The sequence below is a fragment of the Ranitomeya imitator genome, chromosome 6, assembly GCF_032444005.1.
Source record: "Ranitomeya imitator isolate aRanImi1 chromosome 6, aRanImi1.pri, whole genome shotgun sequence".
Lineage (NCBI taxonomy): Eukaryota > Metazoa > Chordata > Amphibia > Anura > Dendrobatidae > Ranitomeya > Ranitomeya imitator.
The window spans coordinates 483,839,660-483,856,388 of NC_091287.1; the positions used below are offsets into that span (position 1 = coordinate 483,839,660).

Consider the following 16,729-nt stretch of genomic DNA (forward strand, 5'->3'; position numbering starts at 1 on the left):
TCAGCCTGTCCTGGATGAAGATTTTAGAGTAAGGAATACCACATTTGTCAAGAATTAGACAAGCTGTTGCGTCAAATCCCCATTGGGCTCCCATCTCTCCCCAGCCTCAGAGAAACTGGCGTGAAAACACCAAAAGTAGCAAAAATTGAGCCAAAATTTAGTGACTTCACCCTGCAATTTACACCAGAATTCTGAAGAAATTGCTTTGATGAATCGGGGCCTATAAGGCGCAGAGCTAGATGTTTGGCACACTGGATGTAATAGAGTTAATAAGTGCAGGTTGATCTAATCAGGGGCTGATTAGATAAATATAAAGGACAAAGCACAGAATGAAGGACATTTAGGGTTAGAACTGTGACTGCTGAAACCAATCTACACTCTTACAGTATATAGGTAATACAATAATTGATATATTTTTGGAACACATTTGTTCTATTTATGTTACTTTCTTGCTATGGTCCATATTTATGGAATTGACCACTCTGGACATCTCCTATGACTTGGATCACTATGGTATGGGACAGAGACGTGTTAGGATATGGTGACACATTGCAGGCAATCTGATGTGTATTGAACAAGAGGATCCATAGCAGAAATGCAAGTATTCAAGGCTGACGCGTGGATTTCTGCTGTTGATGAGACATTAATGTGACAGGTCGGACTGGCGCATCGGAGTACTGTAGGCTTCTCCGGTGGGCCCTGTGACTTGGACTGGTAATTGTTACTGGCACAGCAAGCTTTATAATCTCCATGCTGAGTGCTGCTCGCTGATTGACCTCACCTCGTTGTGCACAATGAATAACCCCGATTAATAAATTGTTCATTTTTTTCCCCAACAGAATTCATAAGAAGAATAAACATGATCTCGCGGTCTTTTTCTTGCATTTTTTTTCCATAGCGCAGACAGAAGTTTGCAACTATCTTCTGTGGAGCATGAGAATGGGGTATAGAACATCCCCTTTAATTGCAATTACTCCCATTTCCACAGCATATGGAGAAGTGAGTGACTGAGCACACTCCCATGCTAATCTATAGAGAGCGGCCACATTTTCATTTCCTTCAACCTCATTCTTGTCAGATAGAACAACCTCATTAAACATGTGAAGTGGGATCCTTATACAGAAGTTAAACCAAGATGACAAAAAATGTCCTCATTGCTGTTTCTATAACAGGTATCCATGTTTCTGTTGAATTTGGGCTGTACCACCATCCTATTGTCTGAACCTGTAGTTAGTGCAATGACAACAGGTGCAGCGACTCATGTGGTGACGTCACAAGTAAAGTTCCTTCTAGGAATGAAGATGCCCTACATCTCTGGACCTTTAGGAATGTTTTATGTGAGTATCATGCAGTATTATAAGGGCCTAGTGGCTCCAGGGTGCCTGACACATCCAATATGTCCTGCAGAACTCAGCACACACTCGCCTCCTGTGCTGCTTGTGGGAACGCACTACTTGTATTATGTTAATATTATTACATTTTGTTTAATTTCTTTGTAATATTTAGGTTCCTTTCTATATTTTTTTTATAGATTTATATCTATGTTTTTAAAAACATCCATCTGGTCAATATCGGAGCTTTGCTTTTATCCCTTCTCTCCCTTGTGGTGCTGATTCTGACAAAAGAACTTAATGAAAAGTACAAAAGTAAAATCAGATTTGTGATCCCCATTGACTTGGCACTGGTGAGTTCTAACAGGGGGATTGCTAACTGAAACACTGATGCATTCTGCACCTTTTATGCTTTTGGAGGGCCTCTCGTGGTTTAGAGGTTAATACATTTTGTCCTTGATATCTAATGTTCCTAGTGGGCTGCTGTAGTGAATGGTGTGGGGTAATGAAAGGGTTAAAGGTGTTGTGTAATGAAGATAACCCCTTTTAAATACAGTATTAGGTTACTTAAAAAACATAAGAAACCCCCTCTATGATTTGGCCATAGGCTTGGACTGACCCACAGGAGAACAGCAGAATCCTCTGGTGGGTCCCTGTGCAAGAGTGAGCTACCACCCTCCTATATGAGCAGTGCTTGGCATGTTTTGAACTTTCAGGCTCTATATTTCACAATCCGCTACAGCTTTGATCGTGAGTAGTGTTGAGCATTCCGATACCGCAAGTATCGGGTATCGGCCGATACTTGCGGTATCGGAATTCCGATACCGAGTTCCGATACTTTTGTGGTATCGGGAATCAGTATCGGATCCATATTAATGTGTAAAATAAAGAATTAAAATAAAAAATATTGATATACTCACCTCTCCGGAGGCCCCTGGACATCACCACTGGTAACCGGCAGCCTTCTTTGTTTAAAATGAGCGCGTTTAGGGACTTCCATGACGTCACGGCTTCTGATTGGTCGCGTGCCGCTCATGTGACCGCCACGCGACCAATCAGAAGCCGCGACGTCATTCTCAGGTCCTAAACTCCTCATTCTAGGAATTTAGGACCTAAGAATGACGTCGCGGCTTCTGATTGGTCGTGTGGCGGTCACATGAGCGGCACGTGACCAATCAGAAGCCGCGACGTCATTCTCAGGTCCTAAACGCGCTCATTTTAAGCAAAGAAGGCTGCCGGTTACCAGCGGTGATGTCCAGGGGCCTCCGGAGAGGTGAGCATATCAATATTTTTTATTTTAATTCTTTATTTTACACATTAATATGGATCCCAGGGCCTGAAGGAGAGTTTCCTCTCCTTCAGACCCTGGGAACCATCAGGATACCTTCCGATACTTGGTGTCCCATTGACTTGTATTGGTATCGGGTATCGGTATCGGCGATATCCGATACTTTTCGGGTATCGGCCGATACTATCCGATACCGATACTTTCAAGTATCGGACGGTATCGCTCAACACTAATCGTGAGACAAACCATCATTTTATAGACAATCATCTTGGCTATCTCATACATAAATTTGACTTCAACTATTTAGCATATGATTAGTTATGCAGATTCTTGTTGTGCCAAGAAAAGGGAAACTGCATCATCCAGCTCATCGATAGCCGTCTCTTTGCCCCAAAAAAATGCCAAATGGCATCATGCAAGTGCCATGACAGTTGGAAGAACACTAAATGGAGAGGTGGACATTCAGGCAAAATATCAGAGTCAACAAGTCAGCTTATCCCAAGGTCTATCAGTTCCGGCGCAACAAACAGCAGTGGAGGTGGCTCGTATGCTTCATAGTAATGACATCACAGACATCCATGCAAGCATCGTGTGATGCACGTTACACAAGTCTGGAATGGTGGCCTAAAAAAAGGGGAAGAAATATCAACTTCAATATTGTCATAAGAAGCGTTGGTTCGAGTTTCACAGCCGAAGCCATTGGATACTTGACCAGGATCGATGGTTGTCTCAATGCTGAGCTATATTTGAGTATCCTACAAGATGAGTTACTTCACACACTCAAGTACTATGTGCATGAAAAGGGTGACATAGTGTTCCAACAGGACAACAACACAAAGCTTATGTCGACATTGGAAAAGGATTCAATGACAATGTAGTACTGGTGCTGGATTGGCCGCCACAGTCCCCAGACCTCAACCCAATCAAACACTTTGGCTAGATGTCAAGGAAAATTTGTATACATACCAAAGTGAGTCTGTAAGCAGAAGGACCGGGCTGGGGGTACCTTCCTTGCGCCGAGTCCGGAACTGTCGGGGCTGTCTCCCCTGTTGTCCGGTGAAAAGCTAAAAGAACCGGACCAACCTTTGCACTTGACAGCAGGGGGTGTGTTTGAGGATAAAAAGAGAAACCACGTGCGGAAGCAATCAGACTCGGTGGAAAACAGACAGCGCGTAGCACAGGGAGGTGAGTGCTCCATCCTCCGAGCACCGTAGCAGCGAAGGCCAGCACCCGTGTGTCCCCGCTGTCAGCCAGAGAGGCTGTGAGCAGAGACGTGCCATGCACACGTTGACTCCTGCAAAGCAAAGTGCCAGACGCCTCAGGCCCGTGACTGCTGTGCGCGTACCGCCTGAGAAGCATTGGGTATGTGACTGTGAACTGTAATCAGACCTCCCAGTGCATATTTGTCGGGCCACGTTGGGTACCAACAACGCTGTGGTCAGTGCCTTACCCCTCACCACAGCTATCCCTGGACTAAGGATCCTGCAGAGGACATCGGAGAATAACCACTGCCGCCAGGACCCAGGTAGACGTTGTCTTCAGGACTACACCGGATCAACTCCACGCTGACTGTTGTTGGCGCCATCACTTGTTTCGTGAACTCTACAATTTGGAAGTTGTCTGAAAGGATAAGTTGCACCTTAAGAACTTTTACTGCTATTGTAAACCTGCATTATCCCCCACCCCGCATATCCTCGATTTTATATTACCCCTGTTGAACTGTTTTATTTCCCTGTGCAGAGTACATCTCTGTTAAAGTAAATATGTTAACCCTTGCTCTGTCTTCTGTCCATCACTTCATCCCACAACCTGCTCACAAGTCCACCAGTATGCACCAACTTTGGGAACGTGTAGAAGAGACCTGAGATCAAATATCGGTCGACACATGTTTGCATCTGATCCAGAGCAGCCCAGAACGATTCAGGCAGTATTGATTTACAAAATACTAACAAAATAATAAAAATAAAAAATGAGATCTTTAGAAGCAAAACAGTAACAATGCAGGGACATGACAAGAATCTGCATAACTAATCATATGCTAAATAGTTGGAGGTCAAATTTATGTATGAAATAGCCAAGATGATTGTCTATAAAATGATGGTAGTCTCACATTAGAAGCAGTAGTGGATGGTGAGATATGGAGTGTGAAAGTCAAAAGTTCAAATCATTGTTACCCTTTTACTCATCACTGTACTTGGATCTCTATGTACAGACTGAGGTAGCATCTTATTCATTTAAAAATCTACGCAGATCATTGTTATATAAATTTGTGATTCAGGACAATGTCACTTTTGTAAGTAGCTGAAAAGTGGGGCCCTGGAGTTGGTTACTGGTGGGCCCTTGACACTCCAGTCCAACACTGTAGTAGTGTTCATCTAATTAAAAAAAATAATACCTATAGTGGCAATAACAACAGTCAAACATTACCTATAATTTTATATCAGTCATTCACTTGAGGACATGCACTATGTATAGATATTCTACTTAAATGGGTATTCCAACATCAGACATTGATGGAATATCCACACTGTATGCCATAAATATTTTGCTCGGACCCAAATCAACAAGAACTTTGGGATTGTGGGGTCCATTGAGGTCAGACCCAATCTATGTCATACCTATTACTTGTATAGCTGTGCTGACAGGTAATAACATTTAAAGACCATTACCTATAATTAAATTACAACATTTTAGTTAGGGATATATAAAAGAAGTGGTGTTTGCTGCTACGTTTAGTTGAACCTGCTAAGGCCAGATTCACACATCTGTTTTTTTGCAGTCTGTGATGCGTGGATCGGCAATATGTCTCCTGACTCAAACCTGACAGCCTCATACAGTATATGTCATTGAGCCTATTGAGTTTATGTCAGGAGTAGTGATGAGCGAGTATACTCGTTGCTCCGGTTTCCCCGAGCACGCTCAGGTGATCTCCGAGTATTTTTTAGTGCTCGGAGATTTAGTTTTCATCGCCTCAGCTGAATGATTTACAGCTACTAGCCAGCATAAGTACATGTGGGGGTTGCCTGGTTGCTAGGGAATCCCCACATGTAATCAAGCTGGCTAGTAGCTGTAAATCATTCAGCTGAGGCGATGAAAACTAAATCCCCGAACACTAACAAATACTCGGAGATCACCCGAGCGTGCTCAGGAAAACCTGAGCAACGAGTATATTTGCTCATCACTAGTCAGGAGACCCCCGGCTGGTCCATGCATTGTGGTCTGTACACAGGCCGCAAAACTGGGATGTGTTAATTAAAGCTGAAACCTATCTGTCTTATACATTTTTAGGCTTTGGCTCAGGAGAGGAAAGTTTGATAGCGTAGATTCCCATCTACATTGGGGAATGCCTCGTCATGGTAAATGGGTACACATGAATTGGCCAACTTTTGCTCTAAGTACCTCCATTATAGTATAGTCTATATAGCAGTAATGCAGTTCAAAATTCATATATTCACCTACAGTGGGGAAAATAAGTATTTGATACATTGCATATTTTGCAAGTTTTCCCACCTACAAAGTATGGAGAGGTGTGTAATTTTTTATCATAGGTACACTTCACCTGTGAGAGACAGAATCTATAAACAAAAACCAGAAAATCACATTGTATGATTTTTAAATGATTAAATTGCATTTTATTGCATGAAATAAGTATTTGATCACCTACCAACCAGCAAGAATTCTGGCTCTCACAGACCTGTTGTTTTTTCTTTAAGGAGGCCTCCTACTCTGCACTCATTACCTGTATTAATTGAACTCGCTACCTTTATAAAACACACCCGTTATCACACTCTAAACTCTCCAATGTGGCCAAGACCAAAGAGCGGTCTAAGGACATCAGGGACAAAATTGTAGACCTGCACAAGGCTGGGTTTGGCTGCAGGACGATAGGCAAGCAGCTTGGTGAGAAGGCAACAACTGTTCCTCACAATTTTTAGAAAATGTAAGAAACACAAGATGACTGTCAATCTTCTTCGGTCTGGGACTCCATGCAAAATCTCACCTCGTGGGGTAAGGATGAATCTGAAAAAGGTTAGTTATCACCCCAGAACTACATGGGAGGTCTGGGTCAATTACCTGAAGAGAGCTGGGACCACAGTCTCAAACATTACCATTAGTAACACAATACGCCGTTATAGATTAAAATCCTGCAGGGCACGCAAGGTCCCCCTGCTCACTCCAGCACATGTCCAGGCATGTTTGAAGATTGCCAATGACCATCTGGATGATCCAGAGCAGGCTTGGGAGAAGGTCATGTGGTCAGATGAGACCAAATAGGACCTTTTGGTATCAACGCCACTTGCCCTATTTGGAGGAAGAAAAAGGATGAGTACAACCCCAAGAACTCCATGCCGACCATGAAGCATGGTGGGGAAAACATGATGCTTTGGGGGTGCTTTTCTGCAAAGGGGACAGGACGACTGCACCATATTGAAGGAAGGATGGATGGGGTGATATATCGCCTCAGTAAGATCATTGAAGATGGGTCGTGGCTGGGTCTTCCAGCATGACAATGACTCAAAACACACAGCCAGAGCAACTAAGGAGTGGCCCCGTAAGAAGCATTTCAAGCTCCTGGAGTGGCCTAGCCAGTCACCAGACCTGAACACAATAGAAAATCTTTCGAGGCAGCTGAAACTCAATGTTGCCCAGCAACAGCCCTGAAACCTGAAAGATCTGGAGAAGATCTGTAGAGTGGAGTGGGATAAAAGGAGTCCACTCCTCCACTTCCCGCTCCTGTGTCTGGCTGCCAGCATGGTAGTTCTCTTTAGGTGACTTGCCTTTTTCAGCAGTACTTTTACTCACCTGACAGGTTGGATCTTATTTGTGGATCTTAAGCATCTGTCCTCCGTGTGGATCTCTACCACATTATTGTGGTTATTGGATTCAAGGTGTTTTGTGTACATTTCTTTGACTCAGTGCTGCGTATTATTCCCCTGGTGGGTGTGCTGGTAGTATTATATATTCGCATACCTCCATGAGTGTATTTTCTCTGGCTGCCATTACTTATTGTTTTAGTGTATAACACTGTGTATTGCTATTTTTCACACATGTAGGGGGGTTCATGTGGTGGAGTGTTGCATTGTTTTTAATTGGTTTTAAAATTTTGTTACCAATAAAGTTTGCTGTTTTTATATGATATTGGGTGGTGTGCATACCTTATAAATGACTTCCTTTTTTTCTTTTGCCATTTCCTGCTTTTTGTCAACTTGGCTTGCACCCCCATTGATATTGTGAGATTTGCTCCATTTTGCTGTGCGCCAATTGTATTACTATTTATTGGGATAAAATCCCTGCAGCAGTGTCTACAAACTTGGTCAAGAACTACAGGAAACGTCTGACCTCTGTAATTGCAAACAAAGCTTTCGGTTCCAAATATTAAATTCTGTTTACCTATTGTATCAAATTCTTATTTCAGGCAATAAAATGCAATCTAATTATGTAAAAATCATACAATGCGATTTTTTTTTTAAAAGATTGTCTCTCACAGTTGAAGTGTAACTCTGATAAAAATTACAGACCTCGCCATTCTTTGTAGGGGGTAAAATTTGCAAAATTGGCAGTGTTACAAATACTTATTCCCCACTGTATAAAAGTAAATAAATACTTTGTGCTTGATTATTCAAGACTGGTCTTGTTCACGCTGGTCTTGATGAAAAGATGGACTGGAGTTAGATGCTTTTGATCAATAAATCAGGACTGCCAGATGAGCGGCGTACACCACAAATCCTACAAATCTCCACAAATCCTACTCAAGAGTAAGATTTGAGGCGTAGTGAGCATCACCGCTTGTCATGAATCTGAGGGTATGTGCACACGTCAGGATTTCTTGCAGACATTTCCTGAAGAAAACCGGAAATTTTCTGCAAGAAATCCGCATTTTTTTTTTGCGTTTTTTCCCCGTTTTTTTCGCGTTTTTTTTAGCATTTTGCAAGCGAAATTAGCTTGCAGAATGCTAAAGTTTTCCAAGCGATCTGTAGCATCGCTTGGAAAACTGACTGACAGGTTGGTCACACTTGTCAAACATAGTGTTTGACAAGTGTGACCAACTTTTTACTATAGATGCTGCCTATGCAGCATCAATAGTTAAAGATAGAATGTTTAAAAATAATTTAAAAAAATAAAAAAAAATGGTTATACTTACCTGCAAACAGCCGATCTCCTCAGCGGCGTCCGTTCCTATAGATGGTGTGTGTGCAGGACTTTCGATGACGTCGCGGTCACATGAGCGGTCACATGAGCGGTCACGCAACCAATCACAAGACGGCGACGTCATCGCAGGTCCTTCACACAGAGCATCTATAGGAACGAAAGCGGCAGCGTGCACCGATGAGAGGCGGGAAGACTCCGGGGCCATCAGAGGGTAAGTATATCACTATTTTTTTTATTTTAATTCTTTTTTTTTTACCAATTATATGGTGCCCAGTCCATGGAGTAGAGTCTCCTCTCCTCCACCCTGGGTACCAACCGCACATAATCTGCTTACTTCCCGCATGATGTGCACAGCCCCATGCGGAAAGTAAGCAGATCAATGCATTCCTAGGTGTGCGGAATCCCCGCAATTCCGCAAATTTAATGAACATGTTGCTTTTTTTTCCGCAATGCGATTTTTTTCGCGGGAAAAAAATGCAACATTTGCACTAGAAATGCGGAATACACTGTAAATAATAGGAGGCATATGTAAGCGGTTTTTTCGTGTTTTTATCACATTTTTATAGCGAAAAAAACGCAAAAAATACTGAACGTGTGCACATGGCCTGACAAGCGGCTGTCGTCATGCCCACTTTGTTGGAGCTGGGCAAAAATGGCACGAGAATGACAAAAGTCACATAAATTTGGTGCAACTGGTGGCTACGCTAAAATTATGTGACTTTTCAAAACATTTTATTCCAGAATACTGCTGGAAAAGATTTGACGTATCGGGCCCTTTATTTTTTTTCTTTCAAATATTTTATTGAATTTTACAAAACCAGAAACAAAACTCAATAAAAAAGGGTGAAAATGGTCAGAAGAAGGGGACATTAAAACTTCTGTCGGTTTCCTGATTATGAAATATTTAGCTGGAGTGTCACTCAAAATACTTGTAAGCTGCTCCTTACTGATACTGAGTTATCACAAATACTTTGTTTTTATTTACCTGTGTATAAATATTTTACTTTTGCTTATTTTTTGTTCCATTTCACCTTATTGATTTTATACTCTGGTAACTGTGATATGCTCTGTTTCTCCTACAGATAGTTTCAACCTCTCTTGCTTGTTACTTTGCTGATATGCCTAAATCTATTGGAACTGATGTTATTGGATATATTCCAAAAGGGTAATTTTTTTCTTAAACTGATGTCAATTTTTGAGGATGTGACTAAATTGGTGACTTTTCACCTTTTTAAATGAGCACAAAATTAATTCTTGCATTGAACTTTCATTTTGGATATAATCCTAAAAGCCTAAGTCTAGTACATTTCTCTTTTACACTTAATGTATCACATTCACATTGTTAGTTGCCGACTAGAGATGAGCGAACCTTTCAAGGTTTGGTTCCGTTTGGATTAGTAAACGTCCCGATATTTGCCGAACAGTTTGTCGAACATATCCGTACCCCATTGAATTCACTGGGAGGCAAAACCAGACGCATAGACAACACCATCAGGGGAGCCAAAAAGCTACCAAAACAGCTCAAATTAGTGAATGACACCAGGAAGTGGCATGAATTGACCCAGAGTACAAATAGTATAATTGCGCAGCGTGGATACATGGGACATCGCCTGGGACAGGGCTTGGAGCAGCTGAAACATTGATCAGTAACAGGTGGATGAGTGACAAGTAGGGTTGAGCGAAACGAGTCGAAATTTTTCAAAAGTCGCCGACTTTTGGCAAGGTCGGGTTTCATGAAACCCGACCCGACCCCAGTGTGGTGTCGGCCATGAAGTCGGCGATCTTTTGAATCTAGAATCGGAATTCCGATACCGATTCCCGATATGTTTAAGATATCGGGAATTGGTATCGGAATTCAGATTTAAGTGTAAAATAAAGAATTAAAATAAAAAATATCGCAATACTTACCCTCTGACGCGCCCTGGTACTAACCGGGTACCTTTCTTCCTTAGAATCAGCCTTCCAGGACCCTGCGGTGACGTCGCGGTGACGTCGCGGCTTGTGATTGGCCGCGCGGCCGCCCATGTGACCGCTCGCGCGGCCAATCACAAGCCGCGACGTCACCCGTGACGTCACCGAAGGTCCTGGAAGAGCTGATTCTTAGGAAGGAAGGCTGCCGGAAAGAAGCAGGGCGCGTCTGAGGGTGAGTATATTCCTATTAGGTATTAGGACGTCGCGGCTTGTGATTGGCCGCGCGAGCGGTCACATGGGCGGCCGCGCAGCCAATCACAAGCCGCGACGTCACCGCGACGTCACCGCAGGGTCCTGGAAGGCTGATTCTAAGGAAGGAAGGTTCCCGGTTAGTACCAGGGCGCGTCAGAGGGTAAGTATTGCGATATTTTTTATTTTAATTCTTCATTTTACACTAAAATATGGATCGCAGGGCCTGAAGGAGAGTTTCCGCTCCTTCAGACCCTGGGAACCATGGAAACCCAATGCACTGCATTGGGTTTCGGGTTTCGTCAGACCCCGACCCCGACTTTTTTATAGGATCGGCCGATTTCACTCGACCCGACTTTTTCAAAAGTCGGGTTTCGTGAAACCCGACCCGATCCTATAAAAGTAAAGGTCGCTCAACCCTAGTGACAAGTGTAGGCCTAGTGCCTCTGAGAGCCCTGCCAAATTCATGCAGCACACATGAAGGAGACCCAACTAGGAGTGCAAACATTAGGGGCAGACACCTCTACAGTGGCATTAATTTCCCCATAATAGAAATAGTTTAATGGGGCTCTGACACCCCTACCAGTACAGGCAACCCACCAGATGGAAACCCAACTTGGAGTCTTCACATTTCAAAAAATTATTGCCATACACCACTGAAGTGGTATTAATTTTCCCAGCGTAGAAATAGTATAATTGCACAGCATTTTGATAACTTCTGATACTGGACGGGCTACTTGACTCTCCTTCTTTGGCTTCCGCACAGCGATATTATTATTTATTTTTATAGCGCCTTTTATTCCATGGCGCTTTATATGTAAAAAGGGTATACGTAATAAAAACAAGTACAATAATCTTAAACAATGCAAGTCACCGACTGGTACAGGAGGAGTGAGGACTCTGCACTTGAGGGCTCACAGTCTACAAGGGATGGGTGAGTATACAATACGTGAGGGTAGAGCTAGTTGTGCAGCGGTATGGTGGAACAATGGTTACTGTAGGTTGTAGGCTTGTCAAAAGAGGTGGTTCTTCAGGTTTCTTTTGAACGTTTCCATGGTATGCGAGAGTCTGTTGGCATAGAGAGTTCTAAAATAGGAGGGATGACTAGATCACAGATCACTAGTGTTGAGCATTCCGATACCGCAAGTATCGGGTATCGGCCGATACTTGCGGTATCGGAATTCCGATACCGAGATCCGATACTTTTGTGGTATCGGGTATCGGTATCGGATACATAGAGATGTGTAAAATAAAGAATTAAAATAAAAAATATTGATATATTTACCTCTCCGGCGGCCCCTGGACTGAGCGCGGGTAACCGGCAGGCTTCGTTGTTCAAAATCAGCGCTTTTAGGACCTGAGAATCACGTCCCGGCTTCTGATTGGTCGCGGGCCGCCCATGTGACCGCCACGCGACCAATCACAAGCCGCGATGTCACCGCAAGCTATTAACGCGCTCATTTTTAAAAATGAGCGCGTTAATGGCTTTCAAAGACGTAGCGGCTTGTGATTGGTCGCGTGGCCGCGACCAATCACAAGCCGCGACGTCAACGCAAGCTATTAACGCGCTCATTTTTAAAAATGAGCGCGTTAATGACTTTCAAAGACGTAGCGGCTTGTGATTGGTCGCGGCATACGTCTTTGAAAGTCATTAACGCGCTCATTTTTAAAAATGAGCGCGTTAATAGCTTGCGGTGACGTCGCGGCTTGTGATTGGTCGCGTGGCCGCGACCAATCACAAGCCGCTACGTCTTTGAAAGTCATTACCGCGCTCATTTTTAAAAATGAGCGCGTTAATAGCTTGCGGTGACGTCGCGGCTTGTGATTGGTCGCGGCCACGCGACCAATCACAAGCCGCTACGTCTTTGAAAGTCATTAACGCGCTCATTTTTAAAAATGAGCGCGTTAATAGCTTGCGGTGACGTCGCGGCTTGTGATTGGTCGCGTGGCGGTCACATGGGCGGCCCGCGACCAATCAGAAGCCGGGACGTGATTCTCAGGTCCTAAAAGCGCTGATTTTGAACAAAGAAGCCTGCCGGTTACCCGCGCTGAGTTCAGGGGCCGCCGGAGAGGTAAATATATCAATATTTTTTATTTTATGTCTTTATTTTACACATCCCTATGGATCCCAGGGCCTGAAGGAGAGTTTCCTCTCCTTCAGACCCTGGGAACCATGAGAATACCTTCCGATACTTGATGTCCCATTGACTTGTATTGGTATCGGTATCGGCGATATCCGATATTTTTCGGGTATCGGCCGATACTATCCGATACCGATACTTTCAAGTATCGGACGGTATCGCTCAACACTACAGATCACATGTTACAGGAGGAGACAGGTTGTGGATGGTTTTGTATGCCATGGTTAGGGTTTTGAACTGAAGTCTCTGGGTAATGGGGAGCCAGAGAAGGGATTGACAGATAGGATAGGCTGGGGAATAATGGAGGGAAAGGTGGATTAGTCGGGCAGCACAGTTTAAGATAGATTTGAGGGGTGCGAGACTGTTAGAAGGGAGGCCACAAAGCAGGAAGTTGCAGTAGTCGAGGCGGGAGATGATGAGTGCATGGACTAGGGTTTTTCCATATTCTTGATTAAGGGATGTATGGATCCAGGAAATATTTTTGAGTTGTAGTTGGCAGGAAGTGGAAAGGGCATGGAAATGTGTTTTGAAGGAGAGACCAGAGTCCGGGTTTAACCCGTGGCAGCAAGCTTGCAGGATGCCCCCATTTATGCCTTGTAGTTGGGGGCCAGAAAGAGCATGTGCTCCAGTGGATGGCAAGCGCTGCATCAAGTGGTCTCTTTTTTCTTCCTCCACTTTAACATCACACACAGTACAGTTCTCAGGGATGGCACCCCAGTAACTCTTGTTACCCCTCACATCATAACTCTCCAAGCGACCAACTGACTGTGGGGAATCACAGATAGGCAGAGCTGTTCACACATTCTATTCCATGGACATCAGAGGTCTGCTCCAAAGATTCTCAGACTCAAGAGGAGGAAAACATCTGCACCAATGCCCAAATTTTTTTAGTTGGATCTGGGGCCAGATGAAGTAGTCTGAGCAGAATCCAGTACCTTGTCACCATACGTTAAGCCCCGGGGTGGAGGTGATCCTGATGAGACTCCGGTACCTGAGACGCACGATGACTGTACTGCGCTGTGCTGTACTGTGCAGGAAGAGGAGGAGGGTGACTTTCAGGGCGAGGAGTAGGAGAACAGAGAGGATGACGATGAAGTTGTAGATCCCACTTGGTGTGAAACCAGAGGCACGCAGCTGAGTAGCTCAGTAGAGGAGGTGAAGGAGGAGGAAGATGAACAGCTTACATTGCAGCTTCCCGCACAGACATGGAGTAATCTACCCACGGCAAGCACTGCATCCTCAGCCATAACTTTGGCTGTGGCCAGCAGTCCTTGCAAGTCTGCAGTTTGCATGGGCGACAAGGGTTGCCTAGACTGGGCCTTTTTTGAGTCCGACAAGGATGACCCAACTCACGTTATCTGCCGATTTTGTAAAAAAAAACTCAGTAGACAAAAAAATATAAAAATTTGACTACTACATGCATAAATCAGCACATGCGCTATCAACATGCATTAGTCTGGGAGTCACACTGCACTAAAATGTGGCCTAGTGGGCCTCGTCAACCTCCGTCCGCCCCATTAACTGCATCTGCTGCTTTTTCCTCCACCGTCACAGTGGCAAGTGTCCTCACATAGATATCTGGTCGCAGAACCTCCACTTGCTTAACCATTACAGTCGGAGTGATTGATAGCCCCTAAGCTGTTATGGAAGTGAATATGCCTGCTGTTTTTGACTCATCTCAGACACCGTGCACATCACATCTTTCTTAACCGACCATAACATCTCCTCCTGCACCTCATTCACAGTCCAGCAATTTGTCGTGTTCACCCTACTCCACCCTCTCTCACCATGGCAGCCAGCCCTCGGTCCTGCAGTTGTAGTCATGTGAAAGATTGTTTCCTCCTACACATGCCAAAGCTAAGAGCTTGAACTTCACCATGTCCCATCTGTTAGCCACCATGGAAATGCTGCCTTTTCACTTGGTGTGCAGAGACTCTTTCCGAAAGCTGATGGCAGTTGCAGTCTCCCGGTACCAGTTGAACAAAGTCTCCATTACTTCTTTAAGAAATATGTGCCTGTGCTACTCAAGCATGTTATGGCCAACATCACCCATTCCTTCAAAAAATCTATATCTGCCATGGTGGTGCATTTCACCACTGACATCTGGACAAGCAACCATAACCAAGAGCGTTACATATCGGTGACTGGGCACTGGGTGACTCTTGTGGCAGTGGGGTCAGGCAGGGAAGGGTTTGCTCCACAAGACTTGCAGGGCACTTGGGGATGGAGAACTAAACCACTACACATCAAAGAATGGAGAACTAAACTAATGATGATCTTTTTTTTTTATATAGCGCTAACATATTACACAGCGCTTTACAGGTTGAATACATTATCATTGCTGTCCCCGTTGGGGCTCACAATCTAAATTCCCTATCAGTATGTCTTTGGAATGTGGGAGGAAACCGGAGAACCCGGAGCAAACACGGAGAGAACATACAAACTCTTTGCAGATGTTGTCCTTGATGGGGTTTGAACCCAGGACTCCAGCGCTGCAAGGCTGCTGTGCTAACCACTGCACCACCGTGCTGCCCAAACTACTAGACAACAGGGGTTGGAGATCTAAACTGGTAAACACCAAGGTTTAGATAACTTTACCACTACACACCAAGGAATGGTGAACTAAACCACTAGACACCAAGAGAAGGAGAACAAACCACTACACACCAGAAATGGAGAACTAAACTACTAGAGAACTGGGGTTGGAGAGCTAAACTACTAAATACCTAAGTTTGGAGAACTAAATCATCCCTAATGCACAGCCAGGGCTCACTGCAATCAGGCAGCATTTAAACAAATTTGCCTTGGAGATTGCAGTCACACAGCTCAAGAGTTATGGATAGCTATCCAGGCCAAGTTTGAGCATTGACTGTCTCCACTGAACCTGGAGGCAGGGAAGACTGTGTGCAATAACGCTGCGAACCTGGTGGCAGCCCTACACCGGGAAACCTCACATATGTGCCTTGCATGGCTCATGTCCTCAACCTGGTGGTACAGCAATTTCTCTGCCACTATCTCTGCCTGGCTGCACTGCTGCAGAAAGCACTGTCACTGTGTGCTCTCTTCCGCCTTTTGCACCCCACTGGTCATTGACTTGCATCGCTACAGAGGTCTTTCTGGCTCCAGTTAACCGGTTGATATGCGATATGCCAACACAGTAGAATTCCACTCTGCACATGTTGCAGCGACTGTGGGAGCAATGATGAGCCCTGGTGCAGTATGTTATTTTTCATAGCCTGGGACAATGCAGTATGGACGTGGTGCAAATCATGCTTGCAGAGTGGGCACAGATGAAGGACCTCTGCACCCTTCTGCACAGGTTCAAAATGGCTACTAATATGTTAAGTGCTGACAATGACATCGTCGGCATCACTATTCTGGACATCTACATGCTTGAGCACATTTTGAACAGTCTGCGGGAGAGGTTGAGGGTTCCAGAGGGAAAGGAGGAAGTAGAGGATGATGCGGAAGAGATAGCAATATCTCTAAGTTCTGGACTGTCGTTACACAGGCGGGTGCCATAGGAGGGTGGATTACAGTCATCAAGGGGGACTTATGGTACCAGACAAAATGTTAGTGAAAGTGTAGGAGTCGAGGAACAAATGGAGGACAGCAAGGAGGAAGAGATGATGGGCGTGAAACAGTCAGGAGAAGATAAT

At 44.4% G+C, this 16,729-nt stretch overlaps 1 protein-coding gene across 1 annotated transcript in view; it reads left to right on the top strand.

Annotated features, from left to right (window-relative positions):
• Positions 1-16,729, top strand: part of SLC26A7 (solute carrier family 26 member 7) — a 102,515-nt gene that overhangs the window by 13,296 nt on the left and 72,490 nt on the right. Inside the window, exons 4-6 of the mRNA XM_069728980.1 lie at positions 1,173-1,337; positions 1,532-1,684; positions 9,852-9,934. Of these exons, the coding sequence (XP_069585081.1) occupies positions 1,173-1,337; positions 1,532-1,684; positions 9,852-9,934 (401 nt within the window). The remainder of the gene's footprint in view (positions 1-1,172; positions 1,338-1,531; positions 1,685-9,851; positions 9,935-16,729) is intronic.